This window comes from Zonotrichia albicollis, chromosome 2 (assembly GCF_047830755.1).
Source record: "Zonotrichia albicollis isolate bZonAlb1 chromosome 2, bZonAlb1.hap1, whole genome shotgun sequence".
Lineage (NCBI taxonomy): Eukaryota > Metazoa > Chordata > Aves > Passeriformes > Passerellidae > Zonotrichia > Zonotrichia albicollis.
In genome coordinates, this window is record NC_133820.1 from 12,124,979 (window position 1) to 12,151,895 (window position 26,917).

Here is a 26,917-nt window from a genome sequence, read left to right on the forward strand (position 1 = left end):
GAGGGGCCAGCGCTCCGGGCGCGGTGAGGGGCCTGTGCTGTGCATACGGAGTTAACTCTTGGGCCAGTCGCAGGCGGCTCCTCCTCCCTCTCCCCGGCGGTGTCCCACAGGTAGAGCCGAGCGCCGTAGCCTCCCTCCTCACCTCATTGAATGAGTGACCTCCGCGCGGACCAATCCTGCCTCGACTTTCACGATGAATGGCGGCCACTACGACCAATCGCAAGCGCTCAGGGTACCTCCCGATTCTGTGATTGGTTGCAGGGCGAGAGGGCGGAGCCTGAGGGCGAGGCGGAAGTGAGGGAGTGTCATGGCAACCGCGGGCGCGTCGCGGCGCTCGGGAGTCCCGCGGAGCCGCTGAGGGCCGGACGGGGCTGCCGGAGCCTCTCGGTGCGGGCCGGGTCCGTTTGGATCCCCTGAGGGTCCCCCGGGGCTGCCGGAGCCTCTCGGTGCGGGCCCGGCTCGCTCCCCGGGGGTGGCGGGGCGGGCCCGACGTGCGGGGGTCTCGGGTGCTCCCTCAGGGGTCAGAGCTGCAGCAATGGTGCCATGGGTTCCTCCCTCTCTACCTCCTGCTTTCCCTTTTCCTTGTTAACTCAATTTTACTGTTTGGTTCTTTGTGTTTTTTCCCCTTCTAAAGGTTCCTGTTCGTTGAGGACCACACGGGAGAGGAGAGGCCAAGTAGGAGAGGAGCCAGAAAGCCAAGTGGTGATTTGTGGTGAAGTCTGGTGTAAGTTTTGCTGTATTCCGGCCCAGGAGTTCCCTGTGCAGTGCCCCGGTGTGAGCTGTGTGGCACAGAGCCCCTGCACTGCCCCCCAGTAAATCCTGGGTGCTGCAGGGCCTGTTCTGCTGTGCCAGCAGAGCTGCAGAGGGACTGGGGACAAGGATGCAGGGACAGCACCCAGGGAATGGCTGCCAGTGCCAGAGGGCAGGGCTGGGTGGGATCTTGGCAATGAGGAATTGTTCCCTGGCAGGGTGGGCAGGCCCTGGCACAGGGTGCCCAGAGCAGCTGGGGCTGCCCCTGCATCCCTGGCAGTGCCCAAGGCCAGGCTGGACCCTGGGGACAGTGGGAGGTGTCCCTGCCATGGCAGGGCTGGCACTGGGTGGGATTTGGGGTCCCTTCCAACCCAACCCAGTCTGGGATTTTGGGATCCTCACTCCTGAGGATTTTTTCTGTTACGGGCATCTAAACCTGTTGATCTGGGTTAGAGCTTCTGTATCACAAAGACTCAAATTGCCTGCAAACAATGCCTGTGATTCTTATAGAGTGGTTTAATTTAATTTAATTTAATTTAATTTAGCAGGGCTTTAGTGCCTTGTTTGCCAGAGCCCCTGCAGCTGTCACAGTTTGGTTGCTGTGTTTTTCAGGTCACTATGAAGGCTCTGTATGCTCAGCAGAATTCTCCTGGGGAGGAGATGACATTTGTGTTCCAGGAAAGGGTGAGTTCCTTTCAGAACTGCTCTGGCCCTCAGGCAGTGGGACAGGAGAGCTTGGCTCAGTGCCACGGGGGAATTGAGGCACAGAAATCCTGCACAGGCTTGGGAAGGACTGGTGGGATCCTTGCACACACAGGCAGGGAAGGAGGGGAGGTGCATTTTGTCATCAGGCAGCACTGCCAAGACCCCTGCTGGATTGCTCTGCAGTTTTGGTGCCCAGACTTTACAAACAAGCTTTGCAGGCATGAAAAACAAACCCTGGGGCCACATTTCCTGAATTTTCTAGTCCCTGAAAAAGTAGAAATGGAGATGAGGAATTTATCAGGTTTGGGGTGAGAACTCCAGTTCTTACTGGGGTTGTTCCTTTGACAACACTTGGACTTTGTTTTGGACTTGAGTGTTGACCTCACTGGGTCTGTCAGGATTTGTGCCTCAGATAAAGTGAAATAAAACCTCAACAGAAAAATAATGTCAGTGGCTGATGAGGTTTAGTAAGTTGTGGTGGTCAGTTTGCAGAAATAATATCATAATATGGTAATGTAATATAGTAATATAGTATAGTAATATATGTATATAATATATATAATACTATATACTATATAATATGTAATATATATTATACCTATATATGATATGATATATATAATAGATATAATATATAATGCATATATTATATCTATTATTATATCTATTATTATATCTATTATATCTATTATATTATATATATAATATAATATAATATACCAGTTTACAATAATAGTATAATGCTAATGCTAATAATAATAATAATATACTCAAAAAATGGTGTTGTAAGCCCCTTTTTGTTGACAATTCCTGCCTGCTCTCCCCACAAAACAACCCAGGAAGAGGAGAAGTGCTTTCAGGAGCTGGAGGAGCTCCTGGGGGCACGTGCAGTGTGTAACAAGGAGCTGTCCCTGTGTCCTAGGAGAACCTTCCTCCCAGCAGAGCCCACGATGTGAAGGTGCAGGTCAGAGCCTGTGCTCTGAGCAGGGTGGACACTCAGGTATTTGTTATTTGTTTGTGTGTTTTGCTGGGGGTGTCTGTGCTCCCATGGCCCTGGTTTGGGCTGGCACAAGCTCAGCTGTGCCTTTGCTGCTGGCAGTGGGCACAGAACGTTTTAGGGGTCTCCTCATCAGGGGCATCCTTGGGAAGGTTTCCACAGGCACAGGACTGGGCTGGGCTTCTTGCACAGCTCTGATTGGAGAGCATCTGGAATTTGATTCCTAATTCATGGAGATCAGTTGTCACCTGAGATCTCTTACAGTAAATCCCTTTTATCTTCATCTAAGCCACAGGTTGGCTTGGCTGGTAGTAACTCCCTGCTTTTATTTTTTAATGTTTCTAAATTTAAATACAGAATTCAGTGCCATGGTTTAAACTGGGGAAGGTTTGCACTTCCTTCCCCTGGATAACATTTTGGTAATGCCCCAAGCTTCCTGGGATGATCCAACACTGTGAGATGTAATTCATTTATAAATGCAGAGCTTTAGCAGGAATGCTGCCAGCATTGTTTTCATTTAGCTCCTGGCAGAAATCAAACTGAAGAAGGAACTTGTGCCTGTGGGGAGAGAAATTTCGGGAGTGGTGCTGGAAGGTGAGTGAGTGGCAGTGGCCAGGGAGGGAGGAGGGAGCAGGGATTCCCCTCAGAGCCCAGAACTCTCTCTGGAGAGCTTTGTGGAGCCCTTGGCTGCTCCCAGTGCTGGTAGCACTCCCCTGAGGTGGAGAGTCCAGCCCTGTGTGTTCCTGCAGGGAGCTCCTTGTGCCAGAGTCTGGGAATTCAACATTTGGGCTTGGCATCAAGAATCAATCAATAATTGTAATCAATAGAATTATGGTTTTTCACAAGAAATGCGTGTCTTTAGTTTTGTGAGCTAGTGATAACCAATGCTTCCAAATGCACATCCAATTACTGCTCTAAATATTTCTCTTCTTCCCTTCTTCCCTCCTTTTCACCTCTCCCTGGTGAGTTGGAAGCAAGGTGACCTTTTTCCAGCCAGATGATGAAGTGGTGGGTAAGTTAATGCCTGTTTGCTTCAGCTGACACCAGCAGTCATCTTTTTATAATCAATGACTGAGCTTAGAATAATTGGTCAGGCTAAATCCACCATGTATTTTCATAATTCAACTGCTGTCACAGGAATAAACTTATAAATGGGAATTCTGTTCTAAGAATGTTCCCTTAGGATTTGAAATATGATGTTGTGTTAACCATCAGATTGTGAGTGATGCCTTAGGAGAGAGGAGTTATTTCTTAGAGCATTCTGTGCCACATGTTGATGTTTTGTGTGCTGGGTGAAGGGATTAGAAGGTGACTGAAGTTCTGAAAGCAGGACAGAGTGGAGGTGCTGGGGACAGTGTGTGTTGGGGCATTGTGGTCCTTGCTGCATTATTCCCTCATGGCACAGGAGCTGCTCTGGGCAGAGTCTGGGGTCTGGCTGTTCCCTGCAGGAACAACCCTGGGCACAGCTCCAGGTGGGCACAAGCACATTGTTAATGGAACTGGGAAGGACTGGGCACAGCTCCAGGTGGGCACAAGCACATTGTTAGTGGAACTGGGAAGGACTGGGCACAGCTCCGGGTGGGCACAAGCACATTGTTAATGGAACTGGGAAGGACTGGGCACAGCTCCAGGTGGGCACAAACACATTGTTAATGGAACTGGGAAGGACTGGGCACAGCTCCAGGTGGGCACAAGCACATTGTTAATGGAACTGGGAGGGACTGGGCACAGCTCCAGGTGGGCACAAGCACATTGTTAATGGAACTGGGAAGGACTGGGCACAGCAGCCACATTTGCAAGGCAAAGCCCTTTGGTCTAAATGGAGTGAGATTTGTGGGGGAGAGGGAAGAAAAGGATTATTTCCCTGGGATAGAGGGATGTTAATTCAGGAGATGGAGCAGGTGCCAGAACCTCCTGTTCAGGAGAGTTCTGTGGCCAGTGAAGGTAAAAAGCTCAGCTATAACCAGGATGGAAGGGCTTTTCCTGCCTCCTCTGCTTTTGCTCTCTCTGCCTTCCCTGGTTAGTTTGTTTTTCCTGCACTTCCTCTTTCTTATTCCTGCTTTTTGAAACTTCCACATTCCTGTGTGCCCGTCTTCTGCTTCTTCCTGTGCCCTTGGTGCTGCCTTTGCAAAGCCCAGGGTCAGCACTGTGGGGAGGCTGCTCTGTGCTCACATCCCTGCTCTGGGATCCATGGCCTGCCCTGGAAGGGGAGCACTCAGAGTGTGGAATGAGCTCAGACAAAAACGTCTGACACCTGCCAGCACCAGACAGCACTCTGTGCTGTCCCCATGCTTCCTCCCTCAATCCCAAAATGCTGTGGAAGCACCTCTGGAACTCCCTTGTGCCCAGGGACACCTCGGGCTGGGACCTGGCCAAGGTCTCTGACCTGTCCTATACCTGCCAAGAGGGCACTGAACCCAGACAGGAGCAGGGAATTCCTTGGGACAGTGCTTTGGTTGGAATGATTGCTTGTGTGAAATTCAAGGTCTGTGTTCCTTCTTTTCCAGGAATTCTGCCCCTGGATTCTGAGGAGTCTGGTGTCTGTGAAGTTGTCCTGGTTCACGAGCATTATTTGGGTTTGTAAATTATAAATTTTGCTAATAATAATTTTTACTGTAGACTTTGTTTTAGCTTTTCTAAAGAGAACCCCATTACCATGGAGCTCTGGGCACACTCCTTCCATGCCAACATTCCAAAATTCCAGCTGCCCCACAAATCACAGAAGTTTGAACACTCAAAAGGGTTTTTCTTTGCTGTCACCCTTTCACAGTTCATGATGGCCTAAACCACATGAGCTGACCCTGGGTTTTTCCTTTTCCTTTTATTTCCCTTCTAACTTCCCATTCTGTTGCTTCGTTGTTGTTATACCTTTTCCTAACCTGTCAAAAAATGTTATGAGGAGAAATTTGCTTTTTTCTTCCCTTTGACTCAGTCTGGGACTATCACCTGGGACCAACTAACAGATGGGGTGAAACAAGGAGACTGGAAATGGAGACTGGAATTTTCAGGGAGGAGGGTCAGGGAAAGCCTGATGTTGAAACATTGTTTTCAGTTATTGTGAGCTTCCAGTTTTCCCTTTCTGGACATAGATTACTTTAATGAGTAGGATACTAAATGTAGGAGTCCCTGTTCTTCTTCCAGCAGTTTGTAACCTCGAAAAAGTTATTCTTTTGCTCAAAATTTGTTCTTCCTGAAGAAACTGTGGCTGCCCCATCCCTGGCAGGGCCCAAGGCCAGGTTGGACAGGGCTTGGAGCAGCCTGGCACAGTGGAAGGTGTCCCTGCCATGGCACTGGGTGGGCTTTGAGGTCCTTCCAACCCAAACCACCCTGGGATTCCAAATGCCTAAATTTGGGTTGTGTTTTCTGTGACTGCCATGAATTCCTGAGTTATGAGGGGGCTCCTTTAAACTTGGTTATATCAAAATTGAATCCCTAATTTAATTTTGTAAAATATGGCACAGTATCCTCTCCATGGCTTCTTAATACAAGAGGAAGCAGGAGCCAGTGGTGCTGACCTGCTTGCAGGGAGAGCCTTCCTGACTCACTGTGACAGCTTTTGCTAAATAAGCCCAGGGGTTTTGCTGGGGTTTTTACCACCTCTTTGCTGTGTTTGTTGTTGTGTGTGGTGTTACATTTTAGTTAAATGGTTTGCTCTGTCTCACCCCTTGAAAATGTAGAGTTTATAGCAAGCCTGTGATCCTCCCCTGCAGTATCAGCTAATCCTGTAATCCTGTTGGCCCAGGTCTGATTCTGTGCCCACCTTGAATTTCCCTTTGAAGCTGTGCCAGGGGAGTGAGTGAGAGGCTCTCTCAGCTCTTTGCTCTCTCTTGGCCCCTTCTCTCCCCAGGCTCTCCCTCAGGGACCCTGCTGCTCCTGGGGTGGGACCCCCAATAAACCCTCAGCTAATGAGCACCCCCAGAACTGGGTGGGGTCTCCTTGCCTGCCTGCTGCTCCCAGTGAGCATGTTGTCCTATATATCAAGAGTTCTATTATCATTATGGTGCAAGGATTCCATATCACCAGAGTTTCACATCTCCTCAGTGTTTGTTATAGGCAGCTCCTCTAAGCACTGACTGTTCCTGATCCTCACAGCCATCTGACTCCAGATGCCACCAATCCTCTCTTTTATACCACTGTTCTTATTGGCTACAGGTGTGGCCTGTTAACAGCAGGCCTGCTCCTAATCTTTAGTAATTGGTTCAGCTGCAACTCTGGGGGATAAGATCACATTCTATACCACCTTCATGTACCCATACTGTATCCCCCTACATGAACACACAGCTCAGGGGGCTCTCAGGGATCCCAGAGGAGCTGATCAGGTGTGTTTGTGTGTGTTTGTCCCCCAGCTCACAAGCCCCAGAAGCTGTGCTGGGCAGAGGCTGCAGGGACGCTCCGGGACGGGCTCCGCGCGTACACGGCCCTGCACTACCTGGCCCCGGTGTCCCCTGGCAGCAGTGTCCTCATCCTGGATGGAGCAAGTGTGGGTACCTGGGCTCACACAGCCCCTGGTTCTGGGAGTGCTGGCAGTGCCCTTCCTCTCCTGGCTTTGCAGGAAGGGCTGTCCCGTGTGGATCCTGATCCTGAGCAGGGATATTGTCCTGCCTGGGGTGGGGGGTGCACACAGGGAGGGTGTGCTGGTTTTGCACTGAGTCCTCAGGGGGAACTGCAGGAAAATGCCTTATTATTCAGTCCTTTCCCACCTCTGCTTTTTACCTTTTCTTGGATATAAATAATTTGATTTGAATCCCTGCATCCCTTCATTAGCATCTTGGTGCTAATGAAGATGTGGGGTCCCCTCAGCCAAGGTTCTGTAATGTAAACATGGCTGGGGCCTTTTCCTTGGAGTTTTTTTCCCTTCAAGCTCTGAATTCCAGCTGCTGTGGTAATTAAAATAGAATCTGAGCTATTTTATTGATGACAAGTACCAGTTACTCACCAAAAGTTCATTCAGAGCTCCCCAGTCACTGAAAAGTTGTTTTGGCCTCACTTAGGGCAGAAGCAGATCTGTGAATACTCAATTCCTGGTTCAGCTGTGGGTTTTTGCAGGAGTAAGTTCATTTCTGGGTATTCTCCTGACTGGCCTTTACAATGTAATTGTTCTTAACATTAAATTGTTGGTGTAAATAAATGAATGAATCAATTAACCAATGACCCTGCTCTTCCCCTCTCAGCCATTTGGTACCATTGCAATTCAGCTGGCCCAGCACAGAGGGGCCAAAGTCATCTCCACTGCCCACAGCCTGGAGGACAAGCAGTACCTGGAGAGGCTCAGGCCTGCTGGGGGTGAGTTTTATCCTTCAGGGCTGAAGTCTGGCCTAAAGAATGTCTCAAAAGATTTTTACTGTCAGGTCTAGAGACTAAGTGCTGTAAAAATTAAGCACAAATTGATAAACAGTCCAATTAAACAGTTTTCAGGTTTGTTCTGTGCTCCACGGGTGTTTAATTTCTGGTTTAGGTGTACTTAATGGCATTTTAATTCTCCATTTCAGTGGTAATGAGTGGCAGTGCTGCCCAGCAGTGCTGAGTGCTGGCTTTTGGCCCAAGTGCTCAGGAAATGTGTCCGTGTGAGGTCAGTGATTGCTGACTCACCAAACCCAGCTGTGCCAGAGCTCCCACACTGGCACCCAGCACTCAGCCCTCACATTGCTGCTGCCAGGGCTCCTCAGTGGCAGTGCTGCCGCAGCTGGGGCTGCACCTGCACAGCCTCTGCATTCTCTGCTTCCCCAAGCAGCTTGGCCTCACTCAGCACTGCCATTCTTCCCTGACTTCTTCCCTTTCATACTTCAAGTTGGGGTTTTTTCCCTCTGAAAACAACATGAGAAGATACTCTGTGTAAGAATCTTTTCTGATCAAAATTTTGGTGGTGTTTTGTGGAGGGCAGTGGAATATCCCTTTATTCTGACAGTTTGAAAATAAATGATGGATTGTCAGTCTGGCTGGATGGCAGCAAAAGGTTAAAACTGGTGCCTGCTCCTTCCTGCAGCAAATACCAAGTGCTGCAGTGTGATTGCCAGGTTTGTTTTGCAGAGGATGGTGTTTGTTGGCCTTCACTGGGGTTACAGAGCTGGAAATGCCTTTGGGGGAGCCTTGTCAGCCCCATCTGTGTGGTTACAGCTGCAGCCCCACTGCACCCCAGGGCTGCCTCTGCAGCACCTGCCAGACTCATTTCTCTGCAGCTTGAGAGCAACGCTTTTTTTTTTTAAGGCAATTTGACCCAAAAAAACCCTATTTTTTCCTGATTTCAGCAGCCTTTTTTCTGTCTCTATGTTTGTATATTTTACTGCACTAGCTGTTGTGACACACATCAGAACTGGAAGATTTTTGGGAATGCTGTTGCTGTGCAGAGCCTTGTGGCTCCAGCTGTTACAGGGCCAAAGAGGAAATACAGAAGACCTAAAACTTCCTTTTGTAACATTTTATGGGTACATTTTGCTAATTATATGAAAAATTCATGAGCTAGGACAGGATTTAGCAATTTTATTCTCACAGTCCTGAGTTACTTTTTACAGCATTTTTAAGTTCTTTGAATGTTAATGTCAAATAGAGCATAAGTAACCAAGCTCTAATTGGCTTCTTGTGTTTGTGGGTGGTGAATTTTCAGTTTTGTGCTTGTTCAGGGGGTTTTTGGTTAGTTTTGGGCAGTTTTCAGTGAGCAGCAATTTGTGTTATCACTGTTGAGCATACCAAGCTGCTTCCTGGAATGGCTGAGGGGGAAAAGTGATAACTGCAACTTTATTTCCAATAAAGAAATAGAACCTGGGTGCAGCATTGAAGAGAGACACAGCTTGAGTGCAAAAGCAAAAAGCTTTTAAAAGTGTTCAGACTTTTTGATTTGTTTGTTAATGAATGTGATTCCAGTGCCTGAAGCAGAAGTTCTGGTAATGGTTCAGGACTTGTATTTAGACCAACAGGATGGGGCTTTTTTTGTCTTTAGTAATCCCTGGAGTAAAAGTTATAATAGAATAAAAGAAGGGATTTTAACAAGTTTTGACATTTTAATGCCTGTGTTTGAGGCTGGGACAGGATATTCCATAAGCAATGGGATGAGTTTCTGTCAGAGAGCCCAAGGGAAGGATCTGCACATGCACAGACATTTCCTCTGCTCCCAAGGGCACCTCCTGCTTTTCCTTGGTTGCTTGGTGAGGTTTTATTCTGTGCCACCAGCACTGAGCTCTGTTCAGAACCCCCCAGAGCAAACTCTGGGAAAGGCTGTGGGATCCTGGGGCTTCTGTGCCCCCACAGTGGAGGAGGAGAGGAACTGAAGTTTTGCCAGTCAGAAAAATCTTCCTTTGGAAGCTGTGCAAGTCCCAGCAGAAGAAACTGAACTCATTTGTCAGTATTTTGTGAGAAATACATCAATGACAAAGGTTATGGAAAGTTATATTACAGTTTGTTGCTTGGCCTTTTCCACAATGGAGAGAAATTTTTCCAGCACTTTTTAGGAAGGAAGTTGACCAGGATTTTGATAAGTACTGTTTGAACTATTGTGCTGAGTTAAGGAACAAAACTGGACATTTTTGCTATACAGAAATCAGAAAATAGTCACAATGGTGGAACTCTGGCCTTTTCTTTTTGATTGCCAGGCTTTGGGTCTATGAAACCAGAATTATTTTCAAAAAGTGAAATTATTTGCAAAATAATACCATGTCAAATTGCCCTGGTAAGGAAAACCTTTTAAGTTCTTGACTGAAGGAAACTAAAAAGAAAAGGATATTATGGGGGTTTATTTGCATATGAGGAATGTGGGTATCATTAATAATTAATTATTATCCCATCTTTAGTAAATTTTGACAGTGAAATCATTTGACTTCAGTGAAAAAAAAGAAGGAATTACATGGGATTTGAATGCATCCTATGATTGGATTGGGGATTTGAAGGGACAAAAAGACCCAAACCCAAGGCATTTATTGATGATTTGTGAATATCCTTAATGACCAGCTCTTTGCATTTTTCCTTCCCTCCCTCCCTCTTCCCTCCTTGCTGCTGGGATCCCACTCCAGGAGTGCGGCAGCCTTTGGTGGGTGAGTGCAGATCTGAGCTCAGGCTCCACACTTGGCTGATGTTCTTGCAGTTCTCATTTTGCTGTGAAGTCCTTGCCCTGTTCGGTTTATAAATGTTTGTTCTACCTCATAATGATGAAACAAACCCTGTGGCTGCTCCTTCTCTGTGTTATTGTTATAATGTTAAAAATGGCTTTTACCTGAAAGAGAGCAGGGCTGGGTGGGACCTTGGCAATGAGGAATTGTTCCCTGGCAGGGTGGGCAGGCCCTGGCACAGGGTGCCCAGAGCAGCTGGGGCTGCCCCTGCATCCCTGGCAGTGCCCAAGGCCAGGCTGGACACTGGGGACAGTGGGAGCTGTCCCTGCCATGGCAGGGATGGGATGGGATCTTTAAGGTCTCTCCCAACCCAAACCATTCCAGGATTCTCTCATTCCTGATTGTGTTAACTCTTTATAACCAACCATAATCAGGGCATCATGGATACATGGCAGGAAAATGTGTTGGTGGCTTTCAGTTCAGCAAAATTTGAAGAGCAGATGTAAATTCTTCATCTAAACATTTAATTAAGACCCAGAGAGCCAGGAGTTGGACAAGAATAGCAAAAAATGAACTTAGAGAAGGATTTGCCACATTTTATCCTTTTGGGCCAACAAACTCATGAATTAACTCTGCGTTCATACTTTTGGTGTTGATTTTACACTGTGTTGAAAATGCCAAAAAGAGAAAGATGTGCTGGGTTTTTTGGGTGTAGCTGCAAACCCGTTTGTGGTACCTGCAGAGAGCAGAAACCTCGTGTGCTGCTGGGGATCTGAGCTCTCAGCTGTGAGCACCTGAACTCCTTTTGCATGGGTCTGAGGTGGTTTTTGCTGCTGTCCTGCTCTGGCAGCCCGGGTGATCGATGTGTCCCACGGGAAGATCGACGTGGCCGAGAGCTGCCTGGAGGAGACGGGCGGGCTGGGCGTGGACATCGTGCTGGATGCCGGAGGTACGGGGGCTCTCCTGCCTTCTTGTATTTCAGCGTTTATCACTCCCTGAGAATTCCCTGCCAGGTGTGGCAGTCGTCTCTCCTTTCCCCTCCCAGCGCTGTCTGTCAGTCCTGCCATTCCAGAAGGGCGTTGAGTGATTGGCAGATTCAAAAGGTGGGAGCATTGGGCCATCCAGGTGTCCTTTGTCCCTTTGTCCCTCTCCTCCTGTCCCTGCTTGGTGGCTCCCTGCCCCTTCCCTGCCCCTCTCCCCGGGGTTAAAGGAGCAGCAACCACGGGCTCAGGGAGTTCTGTTGGAGCTGGTGCTGCATTCAGAGGCCTGTGGGCCAAAATAAAGCTCTGAATCCAAACCCTCCAGCAGAACTGACTCCTGTCCTTCACCATGGCCTTGAAGCAAGAGGGAAACATGGGGAGAGGACCCTCTGTGAGAGGAGCTCCATCCCAGCACCACCAGAGCTCCTGCAGGCCTGGCCTTGTCCCCACGGGCCCAACTAAAACACCCAGCCAGCCCAAAGTGTCTGTGGGGTCAAACACCAAACACCCACAGCCCAAAGTGTCTGTGGGGTGAAACACCACACACCCAGCCAGCCAAAAGTGTCTGTGGGGTCAAACACCACACACCCGCAGCCAAAAGTGTCTGTGGGGGAAACACCAACACCCAGCTGGCCAAAAGTGTCTGTGGGTGAAACCCCACACACCCACAGCCAAAAGTGTCTGTGGGGGAAACACCAACACCCAGCCAGGCAAAAGTGTCTGTGGGGGAAACACCAACACCCACAGCCAAAAGTGTCTGTGGGGTCAAACACCACACACCCACAGCCAAAAGTGTCTGTGGGGGAAACACCAACACCCACAGCCAAAAGTGTCTGTGGGGTGAAACACCACACACCCACCAGCCAAAGGTGTCTGTGGGGTCAAACACTACACACCCACAGCCCAAAGTGTCTGTGGGGTCAAACACCACACACCCAGCCAGGCAAAAGTGTCTGTGGGGTGAAACACCACACACCCACAGCCCAAAGTGTCTGTGGGGTGAAACACCACACACCCAGCCAGCCCAAAGTGTCTGTGGGTCAAACCCCACAGTGCCACTATTTGGTCCAGCTCCAAGGGCCAGACAAGCTCAGGCACATCCCACCCAGTTATATTGGTGATATTCCAATGCCTGGCAATGGCATCCCCTCATTGCCAGAGCTGCTCTGGCACCCACTGCTGCCTGCCAGCACCTCCCAGGCAGCTGCTGAATGGGGCTGAAATAGTCCTCTCTTTGAAACTGGAAATTAAAAATGGCTCTAGAGAGTTTGCTGCCTTGTTTGAATACAGAGATTAACCCTGATTAATTAACAGCACTGTCAACCTCTATTGGTGACCAACTCTAATAGATGAAATCCCTGAAGTTACTATTTAGAGTTATGTAAATAAAATATCATTATACTAGATCTTATATATATTTATTACTATTATTGTATATTTGATATATAAGATACTGCTGATATATATTTTTATATAATGGTATGTAAGTATATAATACTATTTAAATATATAATAGTATCTAGATGTATAATTTGTAAATTTAAATTATATAATAATTTACATTATATATACTATAATAGATATAGTATAATATACTATATTTTATAGTTATATTTGGTGTTTTTTACATTATGCATTAAGTTATATATACTATAGATTATATATATTATATCTTATATATAGTGTATGATGTATAGTATACAATATTATGTGTAATATGTACTATTATGTTATATACTATATAATACAGTATAATATATGTAATATACTATATTATAGTATATATATTATATAGTATATATATTATAGTATACTCCAATATAGTATAATATAGGTAATATACTGTATGACAGTCTATATTGTTACTATACAGTATTATGAATATGAATATAAACAAAATATTCCTCTGAATAGTAACTTCAGAGCTATTATATTATTCTGAGTAAAGTACATAAAATACTCAGGGTGTAAATGAGATAATAAATTCAGAGTTTTCAACCATTTTTAGCTGAAACAACAAAAAAACCTCAGAGTTCCACTGAAAGGTGTGGCAATAAATACAAACTGAATTTTGCACATTTCCTGCTGAGCTCAGAGGAATTTGTTTTCCCTCCCAGTGAGGCTGTACAGTGCTGAAGATGAACCAGCTTCCAGGTGCCAGCTGCTGCCTCACAAGCACGACATCATCACCCTGCTTGGGGTCGGGGGACGCTGGATAACCACCGAGAGGAACCTGCAGGTAAAGGTGCCTGTGCAGGGAGGAGCTGGTCCCACAGCAGACAGACAGACAGACAGACACATGAAACTGTTGTTTCAACCTGCCACTGTTACACTGACACTCTCTTTTTTTGTTTGGTTTAACCATCTCTATAAAATAACCGTTTAACCTTTATATTTGTATGGGGAAATGTAACTAAATAACATTTTTCTTCCATTTGCTTCAGCTGGATCCTCCAGACAGCCATTCCTTGTTCCTTAAGGGAGCCACAGTGTCCTTCCTGAACGAGGAGGTGTGGAACTTGTCCAATGTGCAGCAGGGGAAGTATCTCGATATCCTTTGGTGGTGCTGTGGAATTGTCACTGCTGGAAGGAGTGAAAGCACAGCTGGGAGATCCCACTGAGAGGTTCTCCTGTGCTCAGTGCTGCCAGCCAGCTGAAAGGAGGAGATAACAGATGGGAGACACTCAGGTTTTAAGGGATTTTCTGCATTCCTTTTAAATTCATTGTGGAATCCCACACTGGTTTGGGTTGCAAAGGACCTTGAAATTCATGCAGTGCCACCTTCCACTGCTCCAGGCTGCTCCAAGCCCCAGTGTCCAGCCTGGCCTTGGATGTGTCTCTACAAGCTTCATTAAAAGCAGTGCTGCAAAACCCCCATTCTGGGGGGAAAAATGCAGTGTTTTGGTTCATTATTGAACCAATTAATTGAAGATTTGACTCTATAGGATTTTATTTTATGCAAGAGACATTTTGGATTTTTTTTTAGCTGTTGTGCTTTTGGGCATTAGATGCATCATCTGTAAACTTAATTCACTCATGTTCACTGCAAAAGTAGAATTGTTTTGGCTTCCTAACTTCTCCTTTATTTTCAATGTACAGAAATATTATGTACAGAAAATGTACTGATTTGTTTTGTACATGAAATTTATGGAGGCACAAGGTTGGTTGGGAACAGGAAAAGGAATATCTCTTACATTTGGGCTGGTGCAGCTGGACTGAGCTCCCTGGGCAGGACATTTTCAGCCCTGCAAGGTTTGGGTGCTTTTGGCTTTAGGAATTTGTATATCTTGTGAAATTCTGGAGCATCTGGCATTAAAGTCATCTGAAGAAATCACAAATTGATCACTTTTTAAAAGAACCTGAGCTCCAAGTATCAGCCTGATTGCCCTTAAAGTGAAGGATGAACCTTGTTTGGGTTTCATACAAAGACTGATTAAATACAGCTCCTTGTATTGGGCTGTCTTGGCTGGTGTCATTAACTCACAGACCCCTCACAAGGCAGTGTGCTCCAAGAATTCCCAGCCTCTGCTGTGTTCCCAACTCCATTTTGGCTTTTTATCAGGTACTTGTATAACCTGTCACAACAGCTACCTGGTCCCAAAATTCTCTTCATTCTGCACAGAAAGTGCCATTGATTAATGACTGATTGATGTTGTACTAGTGCAGGCTGCACTTGTGTTTCATATTGAAATATTCCATATTTCATTTCTGCATCCTATTTCAGGAAAGGAGGTTTCTGATAGAGAAACAAGGGCAAAAAATCTGATCTAACGCCTGGAATTGAGGTTCATTTTGCCTTGATCTTGCTGAGTTTGTATCAGTACAGGCCTGTGACCAGCACAGGTGATTGTAAAGAGATTTCTCTCCAGCTCTATTGTTCCTTAACAGTCCTCTTGGATACCCATCCTGGAAGATATCATGGACAAATTATCAAATTGCATTTTCAGGTGAGAGACGTGGTGTTGTCATCTCATTGCAGGGGTTCCATAGTGTTGTATCCTTTTTGCAAAAGTTTCACACCTTCTTGGTGTTTCTCACGGGCATCTCTTCAGAGCACTGACTCTTTCTCCTTCACAAAGCACCCAACTAACTCCAGTTCCCTTCCCAACACCACCCCACTCTTTTATAGCATCTGCGTCTCATTGGGTACAGCTGTGGCCTGGTAAAGTCAGGTCTGTTCCTGATCTTTGATAATTGGCCCGGCTGCAGCTCCTAAGGGGTGAGATTTCTTTCTACACTGTCTTTATTTTCTTATATTCTATCCCCCTGCAATGTGGAGATTTTTGTGGGTTTTTAAATTCAGCATTAGAAGCAGAAAACTCTGGCCAGCACTAACTCTCCTGAGCAGAGCTTCAGGAAGTTATGGGAAGATTCCCATAGTGAGGTGGGAATGGGAGATCCCTTCCCTAAAGCAGGGTAACAACTGCTGCTGAGCAGAACCCTCCCCACCACCCCTTTTTCCCCTGCAAGAAGGATCTATTTTCATTTATTTGGGGCTCCTGTTTGCTCTGGGGCTTTTCCCTTCTTCTGTGCACTGGAGCAAAGCCATAAGCCTGTTACTTTGTGTGAGGAGGGAGGCTGACACAGTGAAAGTAAAGTCTGTCCTTTGATATTTCTGTGGTCTGAGTGTGCTCACCAGCACTTTTCACTGTTTCATTTCAGGCCTCAGCTGGATGAACCTATCCCATTGTATGAAGCCAAAGTTTCCATGGAAATAGTTCAGAAGAATCAAGCAAGAAAGAGACAAGTCATCCAGTTCTGACACACAACTTCTGATTTCTCAGCTGGGAAAGATAAAGAAATGTGTTTGTGGAATAAATCAGTGTACACTTGCAGGCAGTGAAGAGAATTTAAACATTCTTTGTACCTCAGCTCAAATGGTCTCTGAAGCTTCCATGACTTCAGGGTTTTTAAATTCCCTTGAGCAGAATGTTCCCATCAGCAGCTTCTAAAGAAGCAGCCTTAACATGAAAATCTTGTCTGCTCTGCCATATTTTAAAATGTCAGAAACATCTACAGGAAAACTCAGTCACTGTTGGTTTTCAACCCTAAGAGATTAAAGAGGGAAAAAAGAGATGTTTTTATTAGTCTTTTGTCTCCAACCCCTACCAGTTGTTACTTTTGTAGTTACCTTTTGCTTTTGGATGCACTGAGACTGAATGCTACACTTAAAGATCTTAATCCACATTTAAAATTGTTGCTCAGTTGAAGGACAGGCAAAGTTATCGAGGTTGGGAGGGTGCCAGATGGGAAGGACGTGGTACTGACAGCAGGAGTTTCCCCCAGCTCTTTCCCTTCCTCTCAGCACTAAGGCAGCAAACTTGGGAAATCCAGAGTCCCCAGGCTGGTGGAATTGTGTGAGTCAGGTGTTTGAGGCACTTTGTGTAGCTTGTGCATGTTCATTTTCCCTCTTTTAACCTCAGCATAGCCCAGATCTGTCTCTCCAGCATTATCCATGATCGTGGCCTGTCTGAAAGTCAGCAGTGGGGAAGGAACTGCATTTTGCTTTCCTCAAAGCATGTGCCTCCCTACATGCTCTGATTCGAGAGCAAAAATACTTTTTCTCTTTCAACTGTGTTGCTCATTTTTGCTGTGGATCACTCAAACCATGGACATGGCCACTTCAAAGCTGTGTCAGTGGGAAAATTTGAGAGGAAACAACCAGAAGCACACCTGATCTGTCTCCTCTCACTGTACTTGGAGGAGGTTCTGGATCAGTGATGCAGGGCAAGCCTAGGAAATCCGGAGGAGCTCTGATTTTATTCCTTGTGGGAAAGGAGAGGGGCTTTTGTGCCCGGCTGAAGCGTGGCAGTCCTGCGGGAGCTGCACAGCCGTTCTGCAGCCTTGGAGCCAGCTGCTGGTGTTTCCCTGATGCTGCTCAGTTTTGCTTCAATGTTTCCAAAAGAAAGCAGATGAAGTAAGATATTAAGTTTAAAAAACCAAGCTCAAGCAGGGACAAAACTGCAGACGAAAGATCTTTTAAAAGTATCGTTTTTCTTTTATTAAATCTTTTGTCGGTAAAATTGTTGCTCCTGACTACCTCTTTATGCCTTTTGAACCACATGGATGTCTAATACTTCTCTAGTATTTGTTATGCCTTTTGAACTCCCTGTACAACATCGAGTGTAGTTTTCTCTCCCAAATAGCCTCAAACACTCGTTTCTTTCTCCCAGAGAGGCTGAACCCCGCGTGGTTCGTGTGCCATCGCACGCCCCCGGCCCCGGTATGGGCACAGGGGATTTGGCCCGGGGGCAGCCGTGTGGCGATGCTGCCGCAGCCGAGCCCAGGCCCTGGGGCCGCTGTCCGGGTGCATTTGGCAGGGCACGGACACAATTTCAGCGCCGTCTGTGTTTGTGTGGCCGGTGCGGCCGGAGCGGGGCTGGCGGGAGCGGCTCTCCCCTCACAGCCCCTGGGGGCGGCAGCAATGGCGGCGCCGCTCCCTCAGCACCGCCCCGGGGCGGAGCGGGCGCTCTTTGGCGCCAAGACCGGAGCGCGGCTCCTCCGGGTCCCGCTCGGCCATGGCCGCCCCTGCCGAGCCCGGGCACTCGCCCGGCTTCAAGAAGCCGCCGGCGCTGCTGCGGCTGAAGCGCAAACGTCCTGTGCGGAGGAGCGACTCCGACGGAGCCGCGGAAGCCGCCGCCGCCCCGGCCCCGCGGGGCTCTGGGGCCACCCGCCGCCGCAACCCCTTCTCCAGCCTGGACAACGCTCCGCGGCGGGCGGCGGCCGCCCCTCAGCCTCCAGCAGCGACCCCCGCGGGCGGGGATCCATCGGCAGTGCCCTTCTGGCAGGTGGGACCGAGCCCTGGCAGCGGGGTCCTCTGCTCTCAGCCCTCGGGCATCGCCCTCAGCCCTCAGCCATGGCCCCCAGCCCCTCAGCCCCTTCCCGATGCAGCCCCGGGCTCGCCCCCGGCTCCACCAAGGCCCTGCTGGGCCCAGGCTGTTGCTCAGCTCTGGATGCGGATCTTGTGCTCGCCCCGAGCCGGGTTTGTTTGAGGCCCGGGGTGCTGAGGGTCACTCGGGAAATGTCACTGCAAGGGCAGTGTTTAAAATGACCAGCCCGGTGCTCCTTTGTGCTGTGCCTCATGCTGCTCTTTCATTCAGTTTTTAGAGCCGGCCTGTGAGGAGAAGCCCCCCGGGAGAGCGGAGCCTGCTGAAAGTTCCGACATCCTCGCCCTAAGCCAGGTATGAAACAGCGCACGCTGCTGTAAACATTCCATCTGTTCTCAGGGCACACAGAAAGCTGAAACTGTTTCAATTGGTATTTGGTGGCCCATCTTTGCATAAAAGAATGTACTGAAATGTCAGTATTCAAGGAAATTTCTTACATTGATGTTTCCTGTTCTGGTGACAGTCTTCTAAACCCAGCCTTCTGCCTGACCTCACTGCTGTTGTAGTTCCATGGACAGGTTGTTTTCTTTCAGTTTTCCTGACTATAATTTTACTGTTTCCTAGTTTTGTATGTAGTTGAGATGAGGATGTTTTTCACCAGACAGACCTCCTGCAGTCTGATTTTCAGCTACAGAAATGGAGCACTTCATCATGCACATAGGAAAGCAAGAATTCCTGAAAACCAGCCCTTGAAATTCAAACAGAGTTTCAATAGACACTCTCTAATGTTGTTCTAGGTGCAGAAACTGAAGTTCAAACTAAATTGGAAGGATAGAAAAAAGACAACAAACTTGGAGGTGCCTAGGGCTTTGTTCGGCTTGTGACCTTACAGTCACCAGGAGAGGATGAAATGAAATAACCATTTTGGCATGGAAATTCTTGCCTTCATAAACATCAGGCTCAGGGCTTTTTTGTTTTAATAATTTAGCTTTTAATTTGTTCCTAGTTTATACTGTTGGAAGGAGTAATGAGTGCAAGGCCTGTCGTATGGTTCTATAGGCAACAGAATGGAGTGGTTTTGTTCGAATCTGGTGCTGAGCAAAAGAATCAAAATAATAATGTATAAAATAATATATAAATAAGAATATAATAATAATAGTATATAAAATCATATAAATATTAAATACTATAGAATAAATAATATAATAATATATTAAATAATAACTGTCAGCTCAATGTGGTTTTATAGGCAATAGAATGGAGTGTTTATGTTCAAATCTGGTGCTGAGCAAAAGAATCAAAATGATAATGCATAAAAGAATATATAAATAAGAATATAATAATAGTATATAATATAATATAAATATTAAATACTATAGGATAAATAATATAATAATATATTAAATAATAACTGTCAGCTCAATGTGGTTTTCTAGGCAATAGAATGGAGTGTTTTTGTTCGAATCTGGTGCTGAGCAAAAGAATCAAAATGATAATGCATAAAAGAATATATAAATAAGAATATAATAATAATAGTATATAATATAAATATTAAATACTATAGAATAAATAATATATAAATAATAAATATAGAATAAATAATAAAAAAATACCTGTCAGCCTGTGAACAGGTTGAATGTTCTGCGAGTTAACGGATGCTGTATCTGCTTGCTCAGGACCTTCATTCCCCTCTCGCCGTACCCAAAGCTCCCTCCTCGCCGCGCCAGGAATTCCCCGCAGACTGGAGCATTAAAACGCGCGTTCTCTTCATGTCCTCGCAGCCCTTCACGTGGGCGGAACACCTGAAAGGCCACGAGGAGGCGCAGGGGGTGGCTCAGCACTGCCGGGCCGCGGCGGCCTCGCTGCCCCGGAGCGTGCAGGTGAGAGCCGGGCGGGTGCCTGGGGCTGCAGCTCTGCGCTCCGCAGCTCTGCCGTGCCCCTCACCCGCCCTGCGCCCCGCAGGAGCCGCGGCTGTGCTCGGAGCTGCGCTGTGCCTTCCAGCAGAGCCTGCTCTACTGGCTGCACCCCTCGCTGCCCTGGCTGCCGCTCTTCCCCCGCCTCGGGGCGGACAGGAGCATGGCCGGGAGGGCCTGTCCCTGGGCACAGGATGAGGCCCTGCAGCAAGTGCTCATGAGTGACTGGTGAGTGCGGCCTGATGGGTGGGTGGGCGTGAGGTGAGCAGATTTTAATTAATCACAGGGTTATGGCACGGTGTGGGTTGGAAGGGAGCTTAGGGATCATCACATCTCAACCCCTGCCATGGCAGGGACACCTTCCACTGTGCCAGGCTGCTCCCAGCCCCAATGTCCAACCTGGCCTTGGGCACTGCCAGGGATCCAGGGGTGGAGTTCCATCCCAGCCCCTGCCCACCCTCCTAGATAACAATTCCTCATTGCCAATCTCCCATCCATCCCTGCCCTCTGGCACTGAGAGCCATTCCCGTGTCCTGTCCCTGCATGCCCTGTCCCCATTCCCTGTCAGGGCAGGGGCCCTGCCAGCGGTGCCAGCGCTGTGTTCCCTGGCAGGTCGGTGAGCTTCACCTCTCTGTACCAGCTGCTGCGGGCGCGCCTCTGCCCCTACTTCTACGTGTGCTCGGCGCAGTTCTCGGTGCTGTTCCGCGCCGCGGGGCTGGCGGGCAGCGCCGAGCCCACGGCCGCCATCGCGCCCACCACGCGCGGCCTGCGCCATGCCATGCGCGCCGAGGGTAAGGGAAATGGGCACGGGGATGGGCATGGGGATGGGGATGGGCAGGGCTGGCACACGGCCGCCATCATGCCCACCATGCATGGCCTGTGCCACGCCATGCGTGCCGAGGGTAAGGGAAATGGGCACAGGGATGGGCATGGGGCAGGGCTGGCACACGGCCGCCATCATGCCCACCATGCACGGTCTGTGCCACGCCATGCGTACCAAGGGTAAGGGAAATGGGAATGGGCATGGGCACAGGGATGGGGATGGACAGGACTGGCACACGGCCGCCATCGTGCCCACCATGCACGGCCTGAGCCACGCCATGCGCGCCGAGGGTAAGGGCACAGGGATGGGCATGGGCACAGGGATGGGGATGGGCAGGACTGGCACATGGCCGCCATCGTGCCCACCATGCACGGTCTGTGCCATGCCATGCGCGCCAAGGGTAAGGGAAATGGGCACGGGGATGGGGATGGGCAGGGCTGGCACACGGCCACCATCATGCCCACCATGCACGGTCTGTGCCGCGCCATGCGCGCCGAGGGTAAGGGAAATGGAAATGGGCATGGGGATGGGGATGGGCAGGGCTGGCACACGGCCACCATCGCGCCCACCACGCGCGGCCTGCGCCACGCCATGCGTGCCAAGGGTAAGGGCACGGGGATGGGCACGGGGATGGGCATGGACAGGGATGGGGATAGGTCAGGGCTGGCACATGGCCGCCATTGCTCGCACCACGCTTGGCCTGCACCACACCCTGCGCACCAAGGGTAAGGGAAATGGGAATGGGGATGGGCACAGGGCTGGCACACAGCCCCTCACTGCTGCCTGCCCTCACCACAGGCATAGAGTTCTCCTTGCCTCTGCTGGAGGAAAGTGGAGCCAGGAAACAGAAAAACTCTGAGGAGAGTCTGGAGACAGAGACAGCTGAGGGCATCAGAGCGGGCAGCAGTGTGGAGGATGTGGGGTGAGTGACAATGTTGTGGGCACTGGCATAAAGGGAAGGGGCTGGCATCCATTCATTGCTCACATAAACACCAGCTCAGGGGCTGTGAGATTTTAGAGGAGCAAACATTCAGCCATAGATTCATTGATCAGATGAACATCTCAGAGGCTCTGAGATTTCAGAGGAGCAAGCATTCGACCATAGCTCAAAGTAGTTACAAATTTCTTTGTTAGAAGGCAATATAGAACTTTTTCCATTTCTTATTTTGCATTTCTAACCTATCACCTTTACTTACTGTGGATACTTTTATTCAATGGGTGTCTAACTCACCTACACACATGTGCTTCTGTTATAACTTCTGAACTCTTAGTTACTCTGTACAACCACACCCTTACAGTATAAACCCTTCACCATTTTATCAATACAGTTTCTCACTTATTTAAAGCATATTCTTATTTACAACTATAGAAAATAAGTTTATGATTTTTATACTTAATGTCTGTTCTTTGTTCTTAACATCTGTTATTCTACTTAATAATGTTCTTTATTTTTGCATCAATCCATGTTCATTCCAAGGATCAAACTCTCCTGAACCTGTGGAAGTTTTTATCTTTCCATTTCCCACAGTTGTGCAGTGCTGGAATTCCGGGGCACCCCCAGGTCCTGCACAGTCCATTTGGAAAAGCTCCCTCAGAGGCACTGCCCTCCTAACACTGATCCTGTGTCCCAGGGAACCGGCTCCCAGCGATGACGATGATGATGGAAGCTTCTCTTGGCTTGAGGAGATGGGAGTCCAAGACAAGGTGAAGAAACCAGACACCATTTCTATCCAAATGTATCCTTCCTCTGATCTTCCAGATGTGTCACACGGGCAAACCCTGCAGCTTTTCCAGTGCTGTGGTGCATTTGAGTTCTGTAGAAGTTTTTGAGACTTACAAGTATGAATCCTCGCGTTCCTGCACGTGATGAGATACTGCATTTTCTTTTTAGTTACTTTGCAAGTATTTCTAGGAGTTGAAGCCAGGATTAAGATGCTGTTTAATATCTGAAGAGCAGATGTGGGTGGGGGCACAGCTGGGTGGGGTTTGTGTTTGGGGATTTTGGTCAGACGGGCTGAGGGAGGGCTCACAGCTCCACCTTTCTGGCCCATGGATGCTCCCCAGGGCTCCGTGGCTTTCCCTTGACTGGGCTCCAGGCGCAGGGAGAAGCACGAGGTGCAGGTGGATCACAGGCCCGAGTCGCTGGTGCTGGTGAGGGGCAGCAACACCTTCAGGCTGCTCAATTTCCTCATCAGCTGCCGCAGCCTGGTGGCCGTGGCGGGGCCGCAGGCGGGGCTGCCCCCGACGCTGCTGTCCCCGGTGGCCTTCCGGGGCGGGACCCTGCACACGCTCAAGGTGAGGAGGGCACGGCGGCCGGGAGCGGGCAGGGAGCGATTCCTTACCCGGGGGATCAGCCCCTGCCTCGGGGGGTTCCCTTGGGCACCACAGCGGGGTCTTGTGGCTGATGCCTGAGTCAGCACCTTGTGTGCAGGCACAGCCCGTTCCTAAATCCCTGCAACACATCCCTGCCCTGAACTGACATCCCTGCCCTGAACTGACATCCCTGCCCTGAACTGACATCCCTGCCCTGAACTGGCATCCCTGCATTGAACTGACATCCCTGCCCTGAACTGGCATCCCTGCATTGAACTGACATCCCTGCCCTGAACTGACCCCCCTGCATTGAACTGACATCCCTGCCCTGAACTGACATCCCTGCACTGAACTGACATCCCTGCATTGAACTGACCCCCCTGTACTGAACTGACATCCCTGCATTGAACTGACCCCCCTGCACTGAACTGACATCCCTGCCCTGAACTGACATCCCAGCGTCCCCTTCCTCACCTCCTGAGAGACAGGAGGCTGTGCAGGGCTGCCCAGAGGGGGAATGGTTGTTAAGATTCTCCCCAGATCTTAAGGGCTCTCAGACTATCCCAGCCCCTTGCAGGAGGAGCCCCTGAGCCAGAGCTCCCTTTCTGTTCCTGCAGGGAATGGTTTGGATTGGGAGGGACCAACCCCTGCCATGGCCAGCAACGCCTTCCACTATCCCAGGTTGTTCCAAGGCTCATCCAGCCTGACCTTGGACACTTCCAGGGATCCAGGGGCAGGCCCAGCTGGGCCAGGGCTTCCCCACCCTACAGCCAAGAATTCTTTCCCTATATCTAACCCAATTTTCTTCCCAGTAAGAACAGGATCAGCTGCTTGTTCCAGCAGAGAAGTTCTTGGGCACTTCCCAATCCCTACAGCATTCCTGCAGTCCAGGGACACATTTTAGGAGTTGTTACAGGGACAGTAAAGCCTTATGCATTGCACAGGGAGTGGGCAACACTGAGAAGTGTTTCCATTTTCAGTGGGGCCGTGGCCCGTGGTGCCAGAGTGGTGCCAGTTCCTGGCTGTGCTGTGCTGTGCTGTGTGCAGCACTGACCGCGCTGCTCTCTCCGCCCCCAGGCCCGCACTGTCAGCGGCCGTGCCCGGGTGCCCGGCGGCTTTGAGGACGTGTTCAGCCTGGAGGTGCTGGGGCCCGTCCTGCCGCACGCCCTGCACGCCCTGACGCTGCTGCTGGGCCCGGCTCAGCGCGGCTCCTTCCGCGCCCTGCTCAGCCCCCACGAGCCCAGCGCCGCCTTCAACGCCCGCCCGGGCCCGGCCCAGGTGAGGGGGAGCGAACACCGGGACAGCCGGGATGGGGAGGGCACACCGGGACTGCCTGGGATGGGGAGGGCACACCGGGACAGGGAGGGCACATCGGGACAGCCGGGATGGGGAGGGCACACCGGGACAGCGCGGGATGGGGAGGGCACACCGGGACTGCCTGGGATGGGGAGGGCACACCGGGACAGCGCGGGATGGGGAGGGCACACCGGGACAGCTCAGGACAGCCAGGGACGGGGAGCGAACACCGGGACAGCCGGGATGGGGAGGGCACACCAGGACAGCCGGGATGGGGAGGGCACACCGGGACAGCCGGGATGGGGAGGGCACACCGGGACAGCCGGGATGGGGAGCGCACACCGGGGCAGGCTGGGACGGAGAGGGCACACCGGGGCAGGCTGGGACGGAGAGGGCACACCAGGACAGCCGGGATGGGGAGAGCACACCGGGACAGGCTGGGATGGGGAGCGCACACCGGGGCAGGCTGGGACGGAGAGGGCACACCAGGACAGCCGGGATGGGGAGAGCACACCGGGACAGGCTGGGATGGGGAGCGCACACCGGGGCAGGCTGGGACGGAGAGGGCACACCAGGACAGCCGGGATGGGGAGAGCACACCGGGACAGGCTGGGATGGGGAGCGCACACTGGGACAGCTCAGGACAGCCGGGGACGGGGAGGGCACACCAGGACAGCCCGGGATGGGCAATGCACACCAGGACAGCCGGGGACAGGGAGCACACACCGGGACAGGGAGGGCACACCGGGACGGGGACGGGGAGCGCACACCGGGACTGCCCCCGGGTGATTTCCCGCACAAAGCCTCACTCGGTGCCTGTGCCCCCACAGGAGGACGAGCAGCAGGAGCTGCCGGCCTGCGGGCTGCACCCCAGGACTCTGGCTCAGCTGAGTCAGTGTCCCACGCTGGGGAAATCCTCCCTCCGCCTGCTGGAGATGAAGGATTTCAGCTACACCTGGAAGGCCTAGGAACGCTGCTGGGCCCTGCAGCAGGACTCGCCCTCCCTGGGCTGCAGGTGCCGGGCCTGGGGCAGGGTGGGAGGGACACCCACACAGCTGCTGCACAGGAACCTCCAAGGGCTTTGAGGGAAAGGAGGGGAAAGGCCTTGGACATCTTTTTTATTGTACAAAGTGTTTTTAAAATAAACCGTGGTTTTATTGGTCTGGTTTGCCCCTGGCAGGTTGGTATTCCCCTTCTGTTCCAAGCATGGAATTTCTGCTCCTGCTTGGAGCAGGAACTCATAACCAGGTCAGAACTTGAACTCCCCCAGGTCAGGGGATAGGAACCAGATGAGCTTTAAGGTTCCTTCCAGCCCAAACCTTCTGGGATCCCATGGATGGGTGGAATGTTTGGCAAAACCCCTTCCCAGACTGTTCACAGCCCCTGCCACCCTCAGCAGCTGCACCTTGGTGTGTGGCACCTCTTGGGCTGGGGCCATCTTGGAACTCCACAGGGAGGAAGGGAGGTCGGAGCTCCCACACCCACCCCAGGCCTACAAACCACAGCCTGGGGGGAATCAAGGGGAGGAATCCAATGGCTGCAGCACCTGGGCACAAGGAAAGGGTGCCAGGCCTTGGCAGGGGCTGCCCAGGGAGCTTTGCAGTGCCCATCCCTGCAGGTGTGCCCTGGAGGTGGCACTGAGGATTCTGGGCTGGGCACAAGGTGCCCGTGGGGCACAGCTGGCAATGCATGGGCTGGCAGGGCTGTGCCAGCCCCAGGGATTCCATGGATCACAGACAGAGGAAGAGGAGCAGGGTCTGAGCAGGTGCCCCAAGTGTTTCCCTGCAGGGAGAGGCTCCCAGGCATTTTGGGGAAGGTGTTCCTTTCCCACAGCTCTGGGCTGAGCACATTCCTGCAGCAGGGAATGTGGGAAGTAGAACCAACTCTGTTTGTGCTCTCCAGGTGCATTTCTATAATCTGGTGTTTGTTACTGAAGTGAAGCCGTGGGCAGCAAAGCTCAGCTCTCCCTGCTGCTGCCCCTGGGCTCTGGCATCACCCAGCAAAGCCCCACAAACCCAACCTGGGCACAGAGCAGCCCCTGAGCCTGGGCCAGCAATGGCTTCCTCTGCCCCAAGAGCCTTTCTGTCTATCTGTCTGTCTCAGGCTCCAGCAGGGTCAGTGTCCTGCCCCAGGCTCCAGCAGGGTCAGTGTCCTGCCCAGGATCCAGCAGGGTCAGTGTCCTGCCCAGGATCCAGCAGGGATGCAGCTCTGCAGGAACTCTGGGTTTTACAGAACTGCTGTGAGCTGCCAGCCCCAGGAGCAAATCCCAGCTCTCCC

At 50.3% G+C, this 26,917-nt stretch overlaps 2 protein-coding genes and 1 long non-coding RNA gene across 8 annotated transcripts; 2 read left to right on the forward strand and 1 right to left on the reverse strand.

Annotated features, from left to right (window-relative positions):
• Positions 1 to 16,307, forward strand: CRYZL1 (crystallin zeta like 1). 6 transcript variants are annotated; one of them, XM_074533580.1, is made up of 15 exons: positions 1 to 232; positions 635 to 675; positions 1,363 to 1,434; positions 2,378 to 2,455; positions 2,974 to 3,046; positions 3,420 to 3,464; positions 4,960 to 5,028; positions 6,799 to 6,932; positions 7,624 to 7,735; positions 10,453 to 10,473; positions 11,339 to 11,437; positions 13,586 to 13,707; positions 13,913 to 14,018; positions 15,370 to 15,415; positions 16,131 to 16,307. In XM_074533580.1, the coding sequence occupies exons 1-15, from the start codon at positions 151 to 153 to the stop codon at positions 16,228 to 16,230; spliced, it is 1,200 nt and encodes a 399-aa protein (XP_074389681.1). In that variant the 5' UTR covers positions 1 to 150; the 3' UTR covers positions 16,231 to 16,307. The 6 variants fall into 6 exon arrangements, with proteins under 6 accessions (XP_074389681.1, XP_074389710.1, XP_074389688.1 ...); XM_074533609.1 differs by having other exon boundaries at positions 190 to 232; positions 635 to 724; XM_074533587.1 differs by lacking the exon at positions 1 to 232 and adding an exon at positions 244 to 387 and having other exon boundaries at positions 635 to 724.
• On the reverse strand, positions 13,594 to 20,043 carry LOC141727260 (uncharacterized). Its single transcript, XR_012578298.1, has 2 exons — positions 19,909 to 20,043; positions 13,594 to 14,121 (listed from the first exon to the last, which is right to left on the reverse strand). It is a non-coding gene; the product is annotated as an uncharacterized LOC141727260 (long non-coding RNA).
• DONSON (DNA replication fork stabilization factor DONSON) lies at positions 17,895 to 26,226 on the forward strand. Its single transcript, XM_074533577.1, has 10 exons — positions 17,895 to 18,256; positions 18,569 to 18,649; positions 19,972 to 20,175; positions 20,258 to 20,436; positions 20,821 to 20,999; positions 21,830 to 21,953; positions 22,663 to 22,767; positions 23,128 to 23,326; positions 24,422 to 24,622; positions 25,471 to 26,226. The coding sequence occupies exons 1-10, from the start codon at positions 17,987 to 17,989 to the stop codon at positions 25,606 to 25,608; spliced, it is 1,680 nt and encodes a 559-aa protein (XP_074389678.1). The 5' UTR covers positions 17,895 to 17,986; the 3' UTR covers positions 25,609 to 26,226.
• The last annotated feature ends 691 nt before the right edge of the window (positions 26,227 to 26,917 follow it).

Bases quoted from the DNA above. Each gene is read 5' to 3' on its own strand.
- CRYZL1 (XM_074533580.1), top strand. From the start codon at position 151: ATGAGTGACCTCCGCGCGGACCAATCCTGCCTCGACTTTCACGATGAA. The intron at 5,029-6,798 runs GTTTGTAAATTA...TTTGTCCCCCAG, and splicing joins GGTTCACGAGCATTATTTGG to CTCACAAGCCCCAGAAGCTG. The intron at 14,019-15,369 runs ATATCCTTTGGT...CCTCTTGGATAC, and splicing joins GCAGCAGGGGAAGTATCTCG to CCATCCTGGAAGATATCATG.
- DONSON (XM_074533577.1), top strand. From the start codon at position 17,987: ATGGCCGCCCCTGCCGAGCCCGGGCACTCGCCCGGCTTCAAGAAGCCG. The intron at 18,257-18,568 runs GTGGGACCGAGC...TCTTTCATTCAG, and splicing joins CGGCAGTGCCCTTCTGGCAG to TTTTTAGAGCCGGCCTGTGA. The intron at 20,437-20,820 runs GTGAGTGCGGCC...GTTCCCTGGCAG, and splicing joins CAAGTGCTCATGAGTGACTG to GTCGGTGAGCTTCACCTCTC.